The following is an 18,028-nucleotide window of genomic DNA, read 5'->3' as shown; positions in this document are numbered from 1 at the left end:
GAAAACATGGGTGAGTGACGCTGGACCAGTTCTGGGCCTCACCATGAAAAGGCCGGCAAGCTTCTACTGTCACCCTCCTGGAAGCTAGCCACCCTGTAAACAAGCCGGGGTGGACGAGAGACAACAGGTAGAGACGGGCCTTGTGGAAGTAAACCAGGGCTCTGGGCGGGTGAATGAAGACATCGTGGACATTCCAGCCCCAACCAAGCTGACGGCTGAATTAAGTGACCCCAGAAGAGAGCACACGAAGCTAACTCACTGAATCATGAGAATAAATCATTACTGTTTGAAGCCACTGAGTTTTGGGGTGATGTGCTATACGAGGGATAACTGACACACAACCTCTCCCAGCCTCAGCTTCCACCTCTGGAACATGGGCCCGAAGCTACAGGGCTCTTGGGAAAGTTACGTGGGGCCAGGACCAGGCACTAGGCTCAAGAAATACTAGTTGTTATTATTAAATATCCCAGGAGACCCCTGATATACTCCAAGTATGCTCCCTGGCAAGCCTCATTCCCACAAGCACCCGTCACGTCTAATCACACGGTTTTTAAAAAACTGGTTTCCCAAGAAAGAAAAAGATATTTTTACTACAATTTGTAGAGTAAAAAAACAAAAACTGATCCAAAAATAGACTTAGATTCTGCTTAGACTAGCCATCCACTCAGCTACCTATCCATCTGACCGCCTTTATTAAGTCCTTACTGAGTACCCCAGACATAGATTAAGAATAACTAAGAAGACCTTTGAGTCTGTAAGTTTCTACACAGGGAGCTGGTCACAGAACGGACTACGCACTTTCACTTCGGCTGAGGGAAGTACCTGAGTTGTAGATAAATCTAACATCACTCAGCTGGAGAAAAAAACATAGGTACAGATTCCAAAGCCAAACCAGATCTGAATCTTGAATCTGCCATTTCTAGTGGGGCAAGTCCTTACTCTACTCTGTGACTCAATGACTTCACCATAAAATGGGAATAACCTCATGGGATTGTTCCAAGGATTAAATGTTAATGTACATAAAGCTCTTACAAGACCACCTGGCACCCAACAAGCACGCATTAAGAATTAGCTAATTTAAAAAGCTGAAGGTGACGTAAAAGAGCACACCAGAAGGTCATAGAACAGTTGTCACGGTCACCAAGACATCTAGCACAGTGCTTCTCAAGATGTTTCCTTTCTAATCCTTCACAGAGAGACGTATTGTAAAATGCAAGATCACCTGCTTAAATGTCACAGCAATGTCAAATACTCTAAGTTCTTCAGCGTTTACTCATACTTTCAGTACTTGTCACAGCCAATCACATTCACAGACTGGCACTTATCTGCAGAGTCAACTTTGAGGAGCACTGTTCTAGCACATGAGGAGGACTCACAAGCCTGCTGGAAACTCAGCTAGCAGGTTCAAGAGAACTATGAAAACATATAAGCAAAGAACATCAACCCAAGAGTAGGGACAAGAGAATGACTTGGAGGTCAACAAACCAAGAGAGGAAATAATCCCATCAGGCCAAATCTAAAAAACAAACCTGGCTGTCAGGGCAAGAACCCCATCAGTCCTCCCCCCATCCCCCCACCCCGTACTCCAGAAGGGGCCATCAGAAAACACGTCGACCAGGAAGTCATCAGCCCCAGAGGGACAAGAGACATAAAGGAAGTAAGAAGAATCGATGCGGGCCCCCTGAGAAAGAAGTCCTTCTCAGGAGTTAGAAGCCACCCTAAGCAGTCACAAAGCCTTAGGAAAGTCAACCACAGCACACAAAGGCAAGTGTGCCTTCTCTGCCAAAGAAAACATGCAAACATTTCCTTTGGTGACGTGGGACTGTGCACATGCACGCCCACATATACACACACACATACCCAATTCCCAGTACCTGTGGTTTTAGGAGGCTCCTGAGGTCCGCCCTGCCAGCCATACTGTGGGTATCCTTGGTAGGGGTACCCCTGAGGAGGTGGGTAGGGTCCCCCCATAGGTCCTGGGGGGTAGCCTTCTGGTCCCATTGGTTGTTGTGGATAAGGTGGGTATGGGGCCGTCGGACCTGGGCCCGGATACGGTGGAGGGTTCCCCGGGTTCATCAGGGACCTGCAGGATGTACCTAAGAGACAAACAATGAAAATTATTCTCATCTAATCCGTGGAAATTAGGAAAAAACTTCAACCCAAGAGTTAATTTGCAAAATCCCTTAAAGGGATCTCAAACCTCTTATAAACCTTCAGTTTTGCCCATTGTCTCTTTCTCGCCATTCTCACAATTGACAAATATCATATGCCTGGTTATGTGCCTTCTGCCTGCCTTCCTCACTACACATAGGCTGTGACCCCAGGGCTCAGGTCAGCTCTGGATCATCACCATGACCCTGGAGTTTAGCATAATGCCTGGTACAAGAACAGGATTTTTTTTTTTCCCAATTCTCTGAAATGTCCACAAATGTGGCTACATAGCTCTAGGAAGAAGGCAGAAAGTCTAACAGCACCAATCCTAAGCCAGACCAGTGGAGGCTGAACCAGCACTAAAAATCCTCCAATACACAGGGCCCGGCCACACAGACAATTCTCACAAGGAAAACTGCGGAAGCGATCCACCAAAGACCCACGGCTCTCAGCAGTCGAGCTGCGTGCCCAGGCCTCACTGCACTGAGGGCAGAGCACTCTACACAGGATGTCGAGCATCTCCTTGGACCATCCGGGCTCCCAGGACTCGGGAGGGCTCACCAGGAACCCCCACATTTGTGTGTATATGTTCCTGTTCTTGGTGGTTTGCTTCTGTGAGAGAGACCATTGTTCCCAGCCCCAAAAGACTTGTGAGCCATTCTGTCGAATGGGCTCGAAGTCTGGCGGGCCAGCATCTCCTGTCCGTCATCTCTGCATCCCTTGCAGTGCCTGACATTCGAAGGACTTCCCACTGAAAGCATTACTGGGGAATGCAAAGTACATACTCTGGGGGAATGGTATCTGCCCTCTTACTGCCTTGCCCTGTTACCCACCGGCAATATTGATACGTAACTTTTCACCTATTCAGAGGTCTTCTAGCCCCAATTAAACAGTAAGTTAATAGAAGGAAGACTCCCATACTCAAAATTTAATAATTTCACTACCAATTCTTCATAGCATGCAATCAATAAATTTGAAAAGGACTCTACCTATATGCAAAGAACAAAATAACTAGCAAAGTTCCCTGTAAAGTTTGGATTAAAATAACAGTGGACTTGGCAAGGTGCCCATACAATCACACCTCCCTACATAACAGTGGTCAGATTTCCAGTCAGGTATCCGTCCATTCTTGCTTCCATACCAGCTCCAGGGTGAGCCCAGGGTTACCTAAGCCAAACCAGGTCACCCTTGCCCCTTTTTCATCAAGACTGGCTCAGGGAATCCAGAACTAAGTCCATCACACATGGCATCCCTCGGCCACTGGGATCGGTTCTGAAGTGGTTTGAAAATTACAAGCTTGGGGCTCTCCCAACATACTCCCAACCTCCCTCTTCCCTTAAATCAGGCACACGCCAAGTCTGGCAAGGACAGGACTACAGAATTGCTGACAGCCGATCCGCAGCCCTGAGGAAGCCAGTCCGAAGATGAAGCAGGTACTTCAGAAAAGCAGAGCAGAAAGAAAAAAAGAAATGGGATTCCAGATGACACTTTATAATAGTTTATTAATAAATCAGGCTGAAACCTACCCTAACCTTTTATATTTCTACAGAACTTCCAGTTCTACGAGCCAACAGTATAGTAGGCTAATGAACTCTTCTGAGTGACATTCAAGCAAGCATACAGTTACACAGTGCTACTGCCTGGCACTGTGCTAAGCAGTGGGCTCCAGAGATAAATAAGGCTCAAACCTCTGCCGTGGGCAACCGGTTAAAAAGAAAAACATCAGGATAGTGATTTCTAGAAAAGATGGTAAACAGACAGCTAGACAGGAATACAGGCTTAAACCCAGCAGGACGAGGTGAGAGTGTCACTCGAAGGAGGTGATTATAGATTCAAACTTCATAATATGGAATCAGAATGGCTCAAAGGTCTCTACTTTGACTTCTGCATTCTGTCCCTGATTTTAGAGACTTTTACTTTTCCAGGGGCCTAACAGGGATTCAGGGAAAAAAACTAGAGTTATTTCCCTTCTCTGCTCACTGCCAACATGGCATCGTACTCTGGGATGATGGCTTCCAGCTCATCCTAATGCAAAGGCTCATGGTGACTAACACTGCAATAATCACATGAATTTGGGCACACATAAGTGCAGACCGCTTCTGCATTCCCTTTTCCTACCAAGAAGGCTGTGGAAACCTAGTGAGTACTGGATCACAATAGAACTTCCATGTCATTGACCCTTTCTCCCAGTGGCCATTCCATTATTTACTTTTTAAGTCACAGAAGTAGAACACAGTCATCATAACTATGCTTGCCAGAAATTCAGTGTATGGGGAACGGGGGCTCCTCTGGACCAATCTAATTCCATCAAAACAGTATTTTATCGGGCACCTGGTAGCTCAGTTGGTTGAGTATCCGACTTCAGCTCTGGTCATGATCTCACGGTCCATGGATTCGAGCCCCATGATGGGCTCTGTGCTGACAGCTTGGAGCCTGGAGTCTGTTTCAGATTCTGTGTCTCCCTCTCTCTCTGCCCCTCCCCTGCTCTCTCTCTGTCTCTGTCTCTCAAATTAAAATACATAAAAAATTAAAACAAAACAAAACAGTATTTTATCTTGATTAGTCCAACAAGACCTGTAGTAATGATCATTCTCACTCTAACAAAGTCTGGACCAAACTCTGCAGACATTGTTCTAAGAACAGTGCCTCATGAGAAGGAAAAAAGAACAAAGCGTTAAAACGATTACAGCTTCAGCCCTCAACGTTTTAGGACTCATCTTGATCTACTTGTATCTATCCCCATTATCCCCATGCCATTCTCTTCCTGGAACCCTCGAGAACTATGTGTCCTCTCTCCTCCCTCCATCACGCTTCCCCCTCATTTCGGGCATGTACTTTTCTCCTTCTACCTGAGCAATCACTTCGTGTCTGGAGGGCAATCCCAAGAGGCAATCATAAAGAGCATACACCACGCAGGCGCTATAGCTACCATGCCGCCTCCTTCTATCCCTGTGTTCTGAAGACACACAGTCACCTTAAAGGGATAAAAATCTGGATCTATCTTCATTTTCCTCTAAATTAAAAAAAAAAATTCCAGTAAGAGAAGAGGGAAAGCCACAGAAACAGCATCCGTGCTGAGATCAAAGATCCTGGGGCTGGCATTTGAAAAGCATGACTTTGCCTAGTAGGAATCAATTGGGAATCCCAACTTTGTACGGAAGCCAACCAAAATAATAGAAAAGAATTACCTAACACTGACACAGTCTAGTACAGACCACTTAATATAATCAAAACACAAATGAACTTTCCATTTAAGATACAATGCTGAACTCTGCACCATGAACATCTTCCCTTTACAAATTTGGTCAGGTGAAATGAAAGCCGTACTACACCACAGTGTGTTACACCAAGGGTCAAATGTAAACTGGGAATTGTACTATTAAAGACAAGTTAGGGCCTCAAATGAGCTCAAATCAAGCAGCAGTCAAGATCCATTAACAGACCGCACTGAATACTGCTACGCGGTGATCCCATTCAAGACATGCTCCACCTCCCAGGATTAGCATTCAGCCAGACAATGAGAGCAGGAACTATGCTTTTCAGAAAGTGGTCCTGTGAGGTAAGACTTCAAACAAAATATATACACAAGGAAGAACAGTATTTTTGAAAGTTATTATTTTTTTAAATTATAAGATGCCAGGTAGCCTGGCACTGACCCTGAAGAGAATACAGTAAAGAATTTTCCTCTGGAAAAACTAACAGTCCCAGTGGAAAAAATATCAGTGCTATCAGTATTTGAGGAGATGCCAAGAAATGACTCACCCAGTCACCCCCCCCCCCAGCAAAGCCCATGTACGTACAACTTTAATTGGTTTTTTACTGTCCATACACAAATGGACAAAAACTTTCAGACATTTAAGGAAAGCCTGCGACATGAGAGGAAAACAGAACAGGAAGAGAAAAAGTTAAATTAAAAAAGAAAGAGTTAAGGAAACTATGGTACTATAAATATAATTTATAAATAAACCCTAGATACTATGGTACTCAGTAGTTCTTTTGCATCTTTGTTTTTGAAGCATGATGTAGTATTAAGTGTAAAAATTTTTTAAAGCTATATATTCAGCACAATCCCATTTTCTTTAAAACAAATAATTCATAAATAGGTTAATGTACAGAACGAAGAGGCCTATAACAGACCCATATGGTATTCACTAATTGTACAGAAAGGTATCACTGCAATCCAGAAAGTAAAAAAAACTATTCTTGTGGAGGAGAAAAGAACGAACCTTCATCCCCATCCTTTTAAACAAAAAATTATTCACACTGTATCACTGGCCTATATAAAAATGCTACAACAATCAAGCTCTTACAAGTATGCAACCTATTCCTGACTTTGGCAGTATTTACCTTATGACCCAGTAACTCTGCCCTCAGATGTAGACTAAAGTGAGTCCGTAAGAACACTCAAAGCAGTTTTATTTATAATAGCCCCACAGTGGGAACTGTCCAAATGTTCATCATCAACAGAACAGATAGCTTGTGGTATGTACAAGAGAAAACTGTCCAGCAAAAAAAGAAAGAAAGAAAATAGAAAAAGAACAATTACTGCATGCAACAGTGTGGATGAATCTCACAGACGATGATGATGAAAGGAGCCAGACTCAACAGACTTCACACTGTAGGATTCCACGTATAGGAGGTCTGAGAACAGCCAAAAAGAATCTATGGATATTGACTCAAAGAGGCACAAAGGGAGCCTTCTGGAATGACAGAAATGTTCCACACCTCGAGCCGAGTCATGTTCATATGACTACTACAAAAACCCACTGAGTTGTGCATTAACATTCTCACACTTTAAGTCGCACAGTAACAGCAGACAGACAAAACGTGGCTAAAAGGAAAAAAAACACTTACAGTGGTTTTCCATGGGCGCTGGAATTACGGACAATTGTTACTTATATTCTTTTGTATTTCTGAAAGTTTCAGGGGGGAAAATGTTTTCTTAGTGCTTTCTGATATTTTCATGCTGCTCATCTTCTCCCTGACGGTTAGAACGCCTCTGTAGGCCCCTGTCTACCCACTTCCAGGACCCCAACATCCCTTCCTCCTGCTCATCTAACCCTTGGTCGTAAGCTATTTTATATCTGCTCTTTACTGCTTTTTACAGTAATTTCTGTAATTATAATTCTTTTCTCACAGGATACTTCAGGTCCTTAAGTTCTTTAAATGTTTCCTTTCTGCTTCAAGCGAAATCACTTGGCTAAGGATCAGACACGGGGCGGGGAGTTTCCTGCCTGCATACAGACTTCTCTTATCTTGAAACTAGTCTTACCACCAAAGCTAGAAGTCACCCTTAAACTTCCATCCTCATCTATCCCCCTTCAGAATTCATAAAACTGCCTTAAAGTTTAAAAGCATGAGAGCAGATCTTACGTTAACATCCTCCTCTGTGTCTTTTTTTAACTGCTTGAATAGCTAGCCTGTGAACAGGATCTTTGTAAACGATTATTTATATTCTAGATCCCTCAATTTTTCTTGGTTCTCATACCCATAATTTTGGGTATGGTTGGTTGGGCTAAAAAAAGAAGCTTCAGAATTACTGATTTTGTGCCGCTCTGTCCCGTTGGGCTTACAGTTTTCATTAAGTTTTAGCATTGGTGCGTTGGTTTATTCCATTCAGTCATTTGTTCATTCCACAAATACTTCCAGAAGCACCCACTGTGACCCCGCACCAGCCGTTTCAAGCACTACGGACAGAATGGTAAACAAGACCCTCTACTGGGGCTAGTGAGAGAGGCAGACATTAATGTCAGCAATTAGAAAACCAAGCTGAGAGGGAGGAAGCACTTAGCACAGCAAGCTCCAAGAGGAGCCAACAGGTCCTGGAAGTCAGAGAAAGCTTCTGAGTGGAAGTGATTATCACATTGAGAGTTAAGGGTAAACAGAAATCCCTGACTACTCAGCCTTCACTGTCTGGTCAGAGACAACCACTTGTGAGAAAGACCTGAGCACACTGGAGTTGAATGGGTTCATTATGGCCAAAGCAGACAGGATGGGATGAGGTCAAAGGGTCAGCTCACAAACAGCCTTGCTAAGAATAGACCTTCAGGATCACTGCAGCTTCCTTTTCTATAGTTATTATCTCTTTTAAAAGGATTCATGAAACTTTATGTTTGCTTCCCTGGTACTACCGGCAAACCTAATCATCTGTTTATTCAACAATTAACAACATTCCACAATATTAAGGCAGTACCGGGGACAGGAGACAAAAAAATCCTAGCTGGCTTGCTCTTGCCCTTTGGTACTGCTAACAATAAAAATAAAATGACTGTTTCCATTTGTCTGTTATTGCATCAGATGGAAAATGCTGGAAGTTCTCCAAATTTCTAGGGTATAGTGACAATAGTTTGGCTCTAAAGACGAGACAAAGCTCACTTTGGGCAGTCACCTTAATGAGTTCTGCAATTTTACTGAAACAGGTGCAAAAAGAGTGCCTGGATGGCTCCACCAGTACGGGTAGTTGTGTCATATACAAAGTAACTGGGCAGCGAGCACAGATGAAAAGCAACGAACGGCCTCAACTCTGAAGCCTAGAGCCCAGACCACTAGGACAGGCATTCCAGAACCATGGGCCTTCACCTAGAAAGAACCTACTCCTGACATGGACAGCTTTACACAAGAACCTGGGGACTAGCAACAGCACGGGATTTACCTTTTAAAGATGGTAGTGATGCTCCCAACCACAGAGCAACACCAGGAGACTCATGAGCGTTAATTACCACAACATGGGCAAGATCTTTGATTTTGTAATTTGCTCACCATTTCTAACACATTTTGTGGTGCTACCATTTCCTAAGTTGATTTTCTTTGGGGGCAGGTTGGATAAATATAACCTGTAATGTAACTCCATCATTGTCCAAATACTGATTCTGGCGTCGACTTCCCAAATATTATTAGCCATCCCCTACCTCACTAAGGAACTTTTGTTTGCTAGTGAGTTCTACCAGACCCCGAGCTGTCCTCATATAATCAATGAATGAATATTAGAGCATGTTTTGTCAACATTCTGGCTTGCGGCCTCTCTCCGTGGAGGACACAATGACACGTATTTCAGAAATGGCACCTTTCATGGAAAAAGGGCATTAAAATGCACATGAAAGGCAAAAAAAAAAAAAAAAAAAATAGATCCTCTATCTCTAGAGGCCCTGTCCTAGAGTAATGCTGCAAGGAGCATCTTATTTTCCTTTCTCACAAAGAGTATTTGACATAAAAACAAAAACTACACAGGAACCTACAATCCTACAAACTATTTAGTAACGTGGCTTGGTAACGCCATTCTGGTAATTGCTTTAAGCCACCATCCCCCAACATTAAGATGACACAAAGATGTAAGCATACTCAACAGTCCCGATGCAGAAGGTAAGTAGTCAAGTCTGAAAAGTGATGTGGATATATGCCTGGATCTTATATAATTATCAACATTATTTGAGAATATTACAGCCAATCAATCTCACCTCCCTCCAACATTAAACTTGGTATGCATATTCTAGCATTCAGCCAGCCTGGGAGACTTCAAGAAAATCCAGAGAAGTTCCCTTCAAGAGAGGGTGACATACCATCTGCTAAAATTTTTTGTATAAAGCTTTCTATAAAGAACCTCTGACCAGATCTAAACTTGTTGCTCTATAAAATCTAATATCAACATTTATTAAATGGCCCTTAAAAAAATAACTGCTATATGAAAATATCTATCACAATTAAAAGAGCCTACCTAAGCTGCCTAGACCTTGGTGTACTATTTCTCCCTAATGTTTGGAGGAAACATCCTTTCTTTTCACATAGTGACCACTCTGATTTCTTAAGTATTCTGCAATAAAGACATGTTTTTAAGTGAAACCTTTAATAAATAAAAACACCCTATTCTTCAAACCAGCAAGTCTACCTTCAGGAATTTATCTTACAGATATACACCAGTTCTGGTATGCAAAAAAAATTTTTGTATGCACACAATTTCATACCCCCTCCACAGCTATTACAGCATGTATTTACAATAGCTATATAACACATCTCTCTGTCACACACACACACACACACACACACACACACACACACGTGCACATGATGTGTAACATCTCCAAGGCCCACCAATATGGGAATGGTTAAATAAACCATGGGATCACTATTTGGCCCTTAAGAATAAGGCAGAATTACATGTGCTGATATGGAAAAGCGCCAACACACTCAAAAAAGCAAATTGCAACACAACGCATTCTATTACCCCATTTGGGTTTAAAAATAAAGTTCTATTTCTAAACTTGAATACATTACAGTTATATTAATGAATATAATTATCCATTCAACTGTACTTTTTTTGTTATATGTAATTTCCACACATATTGAACAATGCAAGTTAAAAACCCTGCTGATCATCTTTGGGTAGAGCCTGCCACATGGTTTTAGGAGAAAATAACCCATTTCCTAACTCACTAAACCAAAGCCATGCTTCCAACAACCATCTAACTACCACCGAGAAAACACTGTTCCAGTTGCTGCGTGGAAAAGCCCGGCTCCAGAGCGGAATCCACAGTTGCAAACGTTCTCATGGCTTCCAGGATCACCTCACCGAGGGCTCCTTTTCCAGCCTTTATTAGTCATGCACCGTCCTCTGCACACACCACAGGTCGGCCTGGATGCAGCACTCACTTCTGCCTTCGGCTCCTGGGAGGACTCCCCAAGGGTGGACCTCAGCTTGTCTGACAGCTCCCAACAATGCCAGCACATCCTGACCATGACTCCCTCCCCACACCACCGGGACCCCCAAGTGGGAGAAAGACACCTCCAGCCTCATCCAACCACTCCGCCAGGGACTCTGGTCAGTAACCGAGCTAAGATGCTATCTGAAAGCCAGTGGGGAAGTGAAGGTTGGCTCCTCCTCAGAAAAAAAGGTTGGGGACCTCTGAATTAAATCTAGTCACTGGGACATACGGACAGCATTGTAACTCCCGGAACTTCAAACAGCCAGCCCTCAAAGTGACAATGGAGAGAAAATGAGGCCCAGCAAGAGGGAGCATGGAAAGAGAAAGCGGCAGTGAACAGAAGGGACAGAAAAAGGGGGAAAAAAGCTATTAACAGAGAAAGTGAGTTGGGGACATGAAAGGATAGGTTAGAGCGGGAGAGAGGGAAAAGAGCCCAGCTCTGCCCCCTGCCAAGTTGAGAGGACACACTAGAAAGGGATGGGTCCATCCCTCTCAACAAGCCTGACAAGGCCACTTCCCAGGCCAGGTCCCCCGCCAGCACAGCCCCTGAAAGACTGGCTCCCCCACCCCCTCCCAGAGCATTAGATTAGGCTTTGTGGGAAACCTGAAATTCTGACGGCTCAGAAAGAGGCCCCTACAGCTTAATGTGCTGGCAATTTAACTAAGCACTCCTGGTTCCTGCCCGCTAGCAGGTCAGCTAGGGCTTTGCTCAGCCATTCGCGCGCCCCCCTGACCCTCTACGAAAAGCAGCAGCCCAGTCAGCACCGTGGATGCCTCTTAATGGGTAGGAGGGAATCTCCCTTCCCACCAGCAAGAGCCATGCTGCCAGCCAGGGCTAGGCTACCAGACCTCACCATTCCAAGGCAGCGAGGTCTCTCCCCTCCGTTCTTCACCTTCAGAATTTTAGAGCCAGAGGCATCAAGGCCAACAAAGGCTAGGAAAAACAAATGCCAGGTAACTCCAAGATTTCTGCCATTACATGCACAAAGAGCTACTGTCTGTGAGGAAGACAAGGGGCTCAAAGTAGCGTAGGGTACTGATGAGTTACAACAACAACAACAACAACAACAACAACAACAACAGACCTTCATCTGCCCAGAAAGAAACACTTATATGGTCAATTAATCTACCACAAAGGAGGCAAGACGTAAAAGGCTGTCCCTGCAGCAAAGGGTGCTGGGAAAACCGGACAGTTACATGCCAAAGAATGAAACTGCACCACTCTCTAACCACACACAAAAACACTCAAAGTGGATTACTGACTTAAATGTGAGACTAGAAACCATACAACTAAAAGAAAATCTAGGCAATAATATTTTTAATGTATACTTTTGAGAGACAGAAAGATACAGAGCATGAGTGAGGGAGGCAAAGAGAGCGAGTGGTAGACAGAGAATCAAAAGCAGGCTCCAGGCTCTAAGCTGTCAGCTCAGAGGCCAACACAGGGCTCAAATTCACAAACTGAGTTCATGACCTGAGCCGAAGTTGGGACACTTCACCTACAGAGCCACCCAGGTGCCCCTAAATTTTTTATTATTACTATTTTTTAAGGCAGCAATTTCTTTGACATTGGTCATAGAAATATTTTTCTATGATATGTCTCCTCAGGCAAGGGAAACAAAAGCAAAATTAAACTATTGGGATTGCACCAAAATAAAAAGCTTTTGCACAGCAAAAGAAACCATCAACAAAACCTATTGAATGGGAGAAAATATTTACACATAATTGATCCGATAAGGCGTTAATATCCAAAATATAAAGATCTTTAAAATATATAGATCGTATACAACTCAACACAGAAAAACAAATCCAATAAAAAAAAATGAGCAGAGGCTCTAAAGGGACATTTTTCCAAAGATGACATACAGATGGTCAACAGACACATGACACTTGATCTTAGTCAAAAGGCCGAGAAGCGATAACAGACACACACAAAAAAGATGCTCAATGTCACTAACTGTCAGAGAAAAGCAAATCAAAACCACAAAGAGATAGCACCTTACACCCATCAGAATGGCTCTACTCAGACAAGTAACAAGAAGCGGTGGTGAGGATGTGGAAAGGAGCCCTGGTGCCCTGTTGGTGGGAATGAAAACCGGAACAGCCACTGTGAAAAACAGTATGGAGGTTCCTCAAGGTAAAAATAGACTACCATACAATAGGGTAATTCCACCACTGGGTATTTGCCCAAAGAAAACAAAACCAAACCAACCAAACAAAAAAAACTAATTTGAAAAGACACACGCACCCCTATGTTTACTGCAGCATTATTTACAACAGGCAAGATAAGGACAGGGCGCCTGGCTGGCTCACTCGTGGAACTCGTGATCTCGAAGTTGCGACCTGACATATGCCCCCCACCCCAGTGATCCTGCCCCAGGTCCTGACACTGAAAGCTGGCTGGCAAAGTACTCCAGGCAGCATCAACTATTTCAAGTGGCAGAAATCTAGCACCTCTTCTCAGGTCGCCTTCTTCCCAAATAACTTTGCAGTTCATTGTTCCCCATCCCTACTTTTCTTTGCACAAAGAGGACATCTGATAGCAATGTATGTTTTGGAACAACTCTCTGGGGACCAATGATTCTTTAGCATAAATTGGAGAACTAATGATAGGCACTAGGAACACAGCATTACTTCCCAGGGAGTAAAACAGACTCTCCTCCCACCAGGACTACCAACACTCCCTTACATCATTTCATTGAAAGGGTTCACAAAAATATAAATCATCCCTTGTTTCTGACAAAATCATACCACAGGCTTGCTGTCCATAGGGACTAGATTCAAACCATTTGTCTTCCTTGCTTCAGAGGTGAGGATCCATCCAGTTTCCTAACTCCGGTTCTGAGGCCTACATCAATACCAGTATTCCACCTACGTCTCCTAAAAACTACACTAGAAGTCATTCCGAGTTCATCTCCTTTTGAAGAGTCCTTTGTAAATAGCGCACTAAGTGGTGTAAACCTTTTTGGCTTGAGGGTCAACTCCCGCCCAGTCCCCTCCGCTTCTATGCTGCTGTTTAATTGCTGACTCCCACTTTACAGCCAAGCCAAACAGCAGCCTTGGCCAAGCGCTGTAACTCAGTGCTGCCTGAGAAAAACAAGAAGCCTCTCCGGTCAGAATTTCCCTCCTGTGAATTCCATGCCTCGTCAACAAATGCCAGAAGTCTAAGAGACGGATACTGTCGTTCTATAGTCCCTGGGCACATCAGCAAGCATGTGAGTATCTGGCTGAGTAGCAGGTCTGACAGACTGACACAGAACAGGAATTTTAACAGATGACTATTTCACTCCTCATCTAATTTAGGGAGTATTATTACCCACTTTTACCTCTGATGAACTTAATAACTAACTCCTTGACAGTTCAAAGGATGTTGCATAGACAAAGCTCCAGAAACCTCCACGCCCAGCTAGGTTACTGGTTTATTGTAGGCACTCTAAGGGAAGCAGAAAAGAGTGGGGAACCATCTGAAATTATTTCCTTATCAAAAACAAATAGGCAGTTTACCCTCAGGCCTCCAGATCTTGATTATAGGCTTACCGATTAGCGCAAATACCCCAGGAAATAAAAAAATAAAATAAAAACACCTTGAATGAGGTTTTCAAAAAATTTACGTCTGTCTCTTTTTTATTTCACTAATCTCAAAATATACTGTTCACCCAAGAATTTTCAGGGAGAGCAGCTCGGGGAGACTTCCCTTAGTCTCCCTCTCATCTCTCTTGACTTGTGGAGCTTGAGTAATCCTTTCTGCTGTCCTTGGCTTTGCTGGACAAAGCCAAAAGCAGAACCCACAAGTGATGACCACAATGTGATAAACCGAACCCCAAATTGGTGACCCGGACGTGACAGTGACAGCCTTGAGAGGAAGATTTTCAGGTGGCAGAATCGACACGTTCAGGAGAGGAAAGTGAAATTGTCCGGACTTCAGATGGACCTCATCAAGGACTACAGGGAGACCATGCCCACAAGTGACCAAGGGAAATGATGTCACCTGGGGGCGACTTAAGACGCTCAATCAACAGGTGACCTAAGTAACGAGCCGTGTCAGAGGGCCAAACCCCAAAAAACTGGTTTTCAGCATATGTAGCTATGGTTTCTCAAAACTTGGCTAATCTACACCATAGTGGCCTCCTCAAGACGGATTGCCCTCCTCAACTCCCATGAACAAGATTCTTCAAACAAAAAAGGGGGATATGGAGGAAATCAAATAGCTATGTCCTGGTTAAGGAGATTATAGGGAATGCATTACACTGCTTGCTGGACCTGCAGAGAACATCGGACTAATATCTAGTTAAATATATATTTAGGGATTGTGTGCTCAGGAATTCCTTAGACCATGTTATCTATGGAATAGCTCTTTTGTGATCTTGGGAATGCCTTTCAATAAGTTCTTACTGGCACGTAGCCACTGACATATTGTGCAATGTTTTCCCTATAACATATGCCTAATAAATAATGGAGCTTGAGAACAGTTTGGGGAGACTTTCCTTGGCCTCTCCATTTGTGGAGAAAGAAAATTCAGCTTTGGAGAAGTTCAAATTTCATGTAAGTCTCTCATTAATTCTCCTTGGTACCTCTGGGAAGGGAGTACTAACCATTACTCCGTTTCAAGGTCAAGGAATGGTTCCATCCCAAGAAAGGAGGGCCCTGGTGACAAAGGCAGAGGCCCGAAAACTCCCCCTGGCTCAATCTCCAGCCTACACCCGAGCCCTGCTTCTTGCTTCGGCTAAGAGCACCCTTAAGGGAAAGCATTCCTGTTCCTCAGAAGAACAGCCAGCCTGGGAGCTGCCATAGCTTATGTTTAGGGAAATACATGAACATTTTTTTTCCTGACAATGAAGTCATATTCTCTACCAATGGGAAAACTCGTGGGGGTGGTATGGGTGAATCAAAGTGGAAAATTTCCCACAACTCTTGGCCTACTTAACGGCCCCGACAGCACATAGTTATGGTGTTTGAGGGCTGGGGGTGGGCTGTTTCTTTCAAAAGGCAGCACAATTAGGTGGCTGGTCCAAATACTTCTGAAGAGATTTAGGAAACAGTTAACTGTTTAAAAATGTGGCCAAGAAATCTAACCTCCAGAGGTTCTTAATATCAGGGGACCCCTGGAAAGATTTAAAAATCACTATCATAACAAGCCCTACCACTTGTTATAAGGAAAAACTCTTCAGTAAGTAGTAATGTGTGATAAACAGACATTGCTCAGGTGACCTAGCTTAAGCCTTCTTTTATAGAGAATGAAGTCACTGATTTGAAGGGAAGTTTCTTTTCCCCAGGTGCCACCACTCTGGATTTGCCCTCCCTTGAGGGCCGTGCTGGTTTCTACATTTATACACAAACCAGCTGTGGCCACCTTCCCACGTTCTCTGCAGTTCCTGAAACCACCTTTTACGGTACAGGAGCCTTGGACGTCCAGTTCTACTTTCCGTAGCAAACATACACAACTGGTGGCAAGGTTCAGCCATTTCATGTCCTTCCAGAAAACATAAGTTGCTAAGGTTTTGTTAAAAATGGGGCACCTGGGTGGCTCAGTCACTCAGGGCCCGGACTCCTGATTTCAGCTCAGGGCACTAGTTCATGGTTTGTGGGTTTGAGACACATGTCCAGCTCTACACTGTCAGCCTGGGATTCTCTCTCTCTCTCTCTCTCTAAATAATAAACTTAAAAAAAAATAAAGAATAGCAGTGCTGTGTATGTGTGTGTGTATGTGCATGGGCGCAGTCAGAGAATCCATAAATTTCAGAGCTGGGGAAAACCATGAATCACCCAATCATTCCTTTTCAATAATCAACATTTCTTGCTTCTCAGGAAATTAAGACCAATTGTCCAATTAACACTTAAACAGTTTCAGGACGAGAAGCCCACAAGTTGAGGGAATAAACATGAAAGGGGGACTCTTAGCTCGGCAATTAACAAAGAGCACAGGGCACCTTTCAGTTTCCCCAATGTTCCATTTTCATGTTTTGGGCATTGATTCTCCTGTAATAATTTCCCCCCTTTAACTCTCCTACCAATCACTTGGGGTATGGGTTTCATTCTGGGGATCAAAGGCCTTTTTAAGATACTCTGAAACCTCTGAAGGCCAACAGTTGTGGACAATACTCCATGCTTTAATGAGGGACAATCTCACACACAGACATTAAATCTGGTCTAAATAAACAAGAGGGGCACCTGGCTAGGTCAGTCAGTAAAGCCAGTGACTCTTGACCTCGGGGTTGTAAGGTGAAGAGGTTACTTTAAAAAATAAAATATTTTAAAAAGACAGAATTTTAAAAAAATGAGCTCCAGCTGGGTGTTTCTCTTCTCTTTGAGGATTTTTTAATCTGCTAACAATGGCTCGGGTGTAGGCACCTGGGCCCTCACCCGTTTTAAATATTTCATAGGCAGGGGTCGCAGAATCCGATGCATCAGACCAGAGTTCTACGTATGGCCACCTCTTTCCCAGGCTGCCGCAACAGCCCCCTCAGTGTCTCCCCATCCCAGTGTTCCCCCAACCCCCAATGCAGTGGCTCCCCACAGCACACAAACCCTCAGCTGAACACTCAAGAATTTTTCCTAACCGATCCTAACCTAATACTCCAAACTTTTTTTTTCCTACCCCCCAGAAACAGCCCTAACACTCAGTCCAGTCGCCCAACAGTCGTCTTTCCTTTACCTCTAGCGCAAGGCTCTCGCTCTCCTTCCGCAGACGTCCCCTACTCCTCCCTCCCTTCCCCAGAGGTCCTCTTTCCCACTCTCAGCTTCTTCCAACCCCCAACCGCTGCGGGGAGATTAGTCCCCACCCCTCAGAACTCTGCTCAGATTTCACCTATCCCAACATGTCCACTGAGATCCCAATTCACCCCCGTCTCAAGAATCAGCATTCCTTTTCCCCGAAACAGTTTCCCTGAACACCCCGGCCTCTGCTCCCACCCGTGGGGTTCCCAAGCGGCCTCCCGGCCCCCGGCACCGCCTCAGAAATCGCTGCCCAAGGCGAAGAGTTGCGTAAGCCTCCCGCAGAAGTCCCCCGGGACGGGGTGTGGCAAGACCCGCTCCAAGCACGCCGACTCCGGGCACCGGGAGGCCCTTTTGAAATGCTGAGCCCCTTTAGTTCACGGCTCAGAAGCCCGGCGGGCAGCGCAGGATCTCCACCCTCTCAGCCTTCGCTAGCGGCTCAGCGACCGATAACCAGATGAACAGCCGGG

The 18,028-nt window shown here is 44.3% G+C and overlaps 1 protein-coding gene across 1 annotated transcript in view; it reads right to left on the bottom strand.

The window, feature by feature from the left end:
- Nucleotides 1-17,520, bottom strand: part of CYSTM1 (cysteine rich transmembrane module containing 1) — a 39,600-nt gene extending 22,080 nt beyond the window's left edge. Inside the window, exons 1-2 of the mRNA XM_029942047.1 lie at nt 17,500-17,520; nt 1,875-2,096 (exon numbers count right to left, since the gene is read on the bottom strand). Coding sequence (XP_029797907.1) covers nt 1,875-2,076 — 202 coding nt within the window. The 5' untranslated portion in view covers nt 2,077-2,096; nt 17,500-17,520. The remainder of the gene's footprint in view (nt 1-1,874; nt 2,097-17,499) is intronic.
- Nucleotides 17,521-18,028: the final 508 nt, after the last annotated feature.

This window comes from Suricata suricatta, chromosome 6 (genome assembly GCF_006229205.1).
Source record: "Suricata suricatta isolate VVHF042 chromosome 6, meerkat_22Aug2017_6uvM2_HiC, whole genome shotgun sequence".
NCBI classification, from domain to species: Eukaryota; Metazoa; Chordata; class Mammalia; order Carnivora; family Herpestidae; genus Suricata; species Suricata suricatta.
Note: the sequence above shows the minus strand (reverse complement) of the source record. Positions and strands in the feature narration are given on the sequence as shown.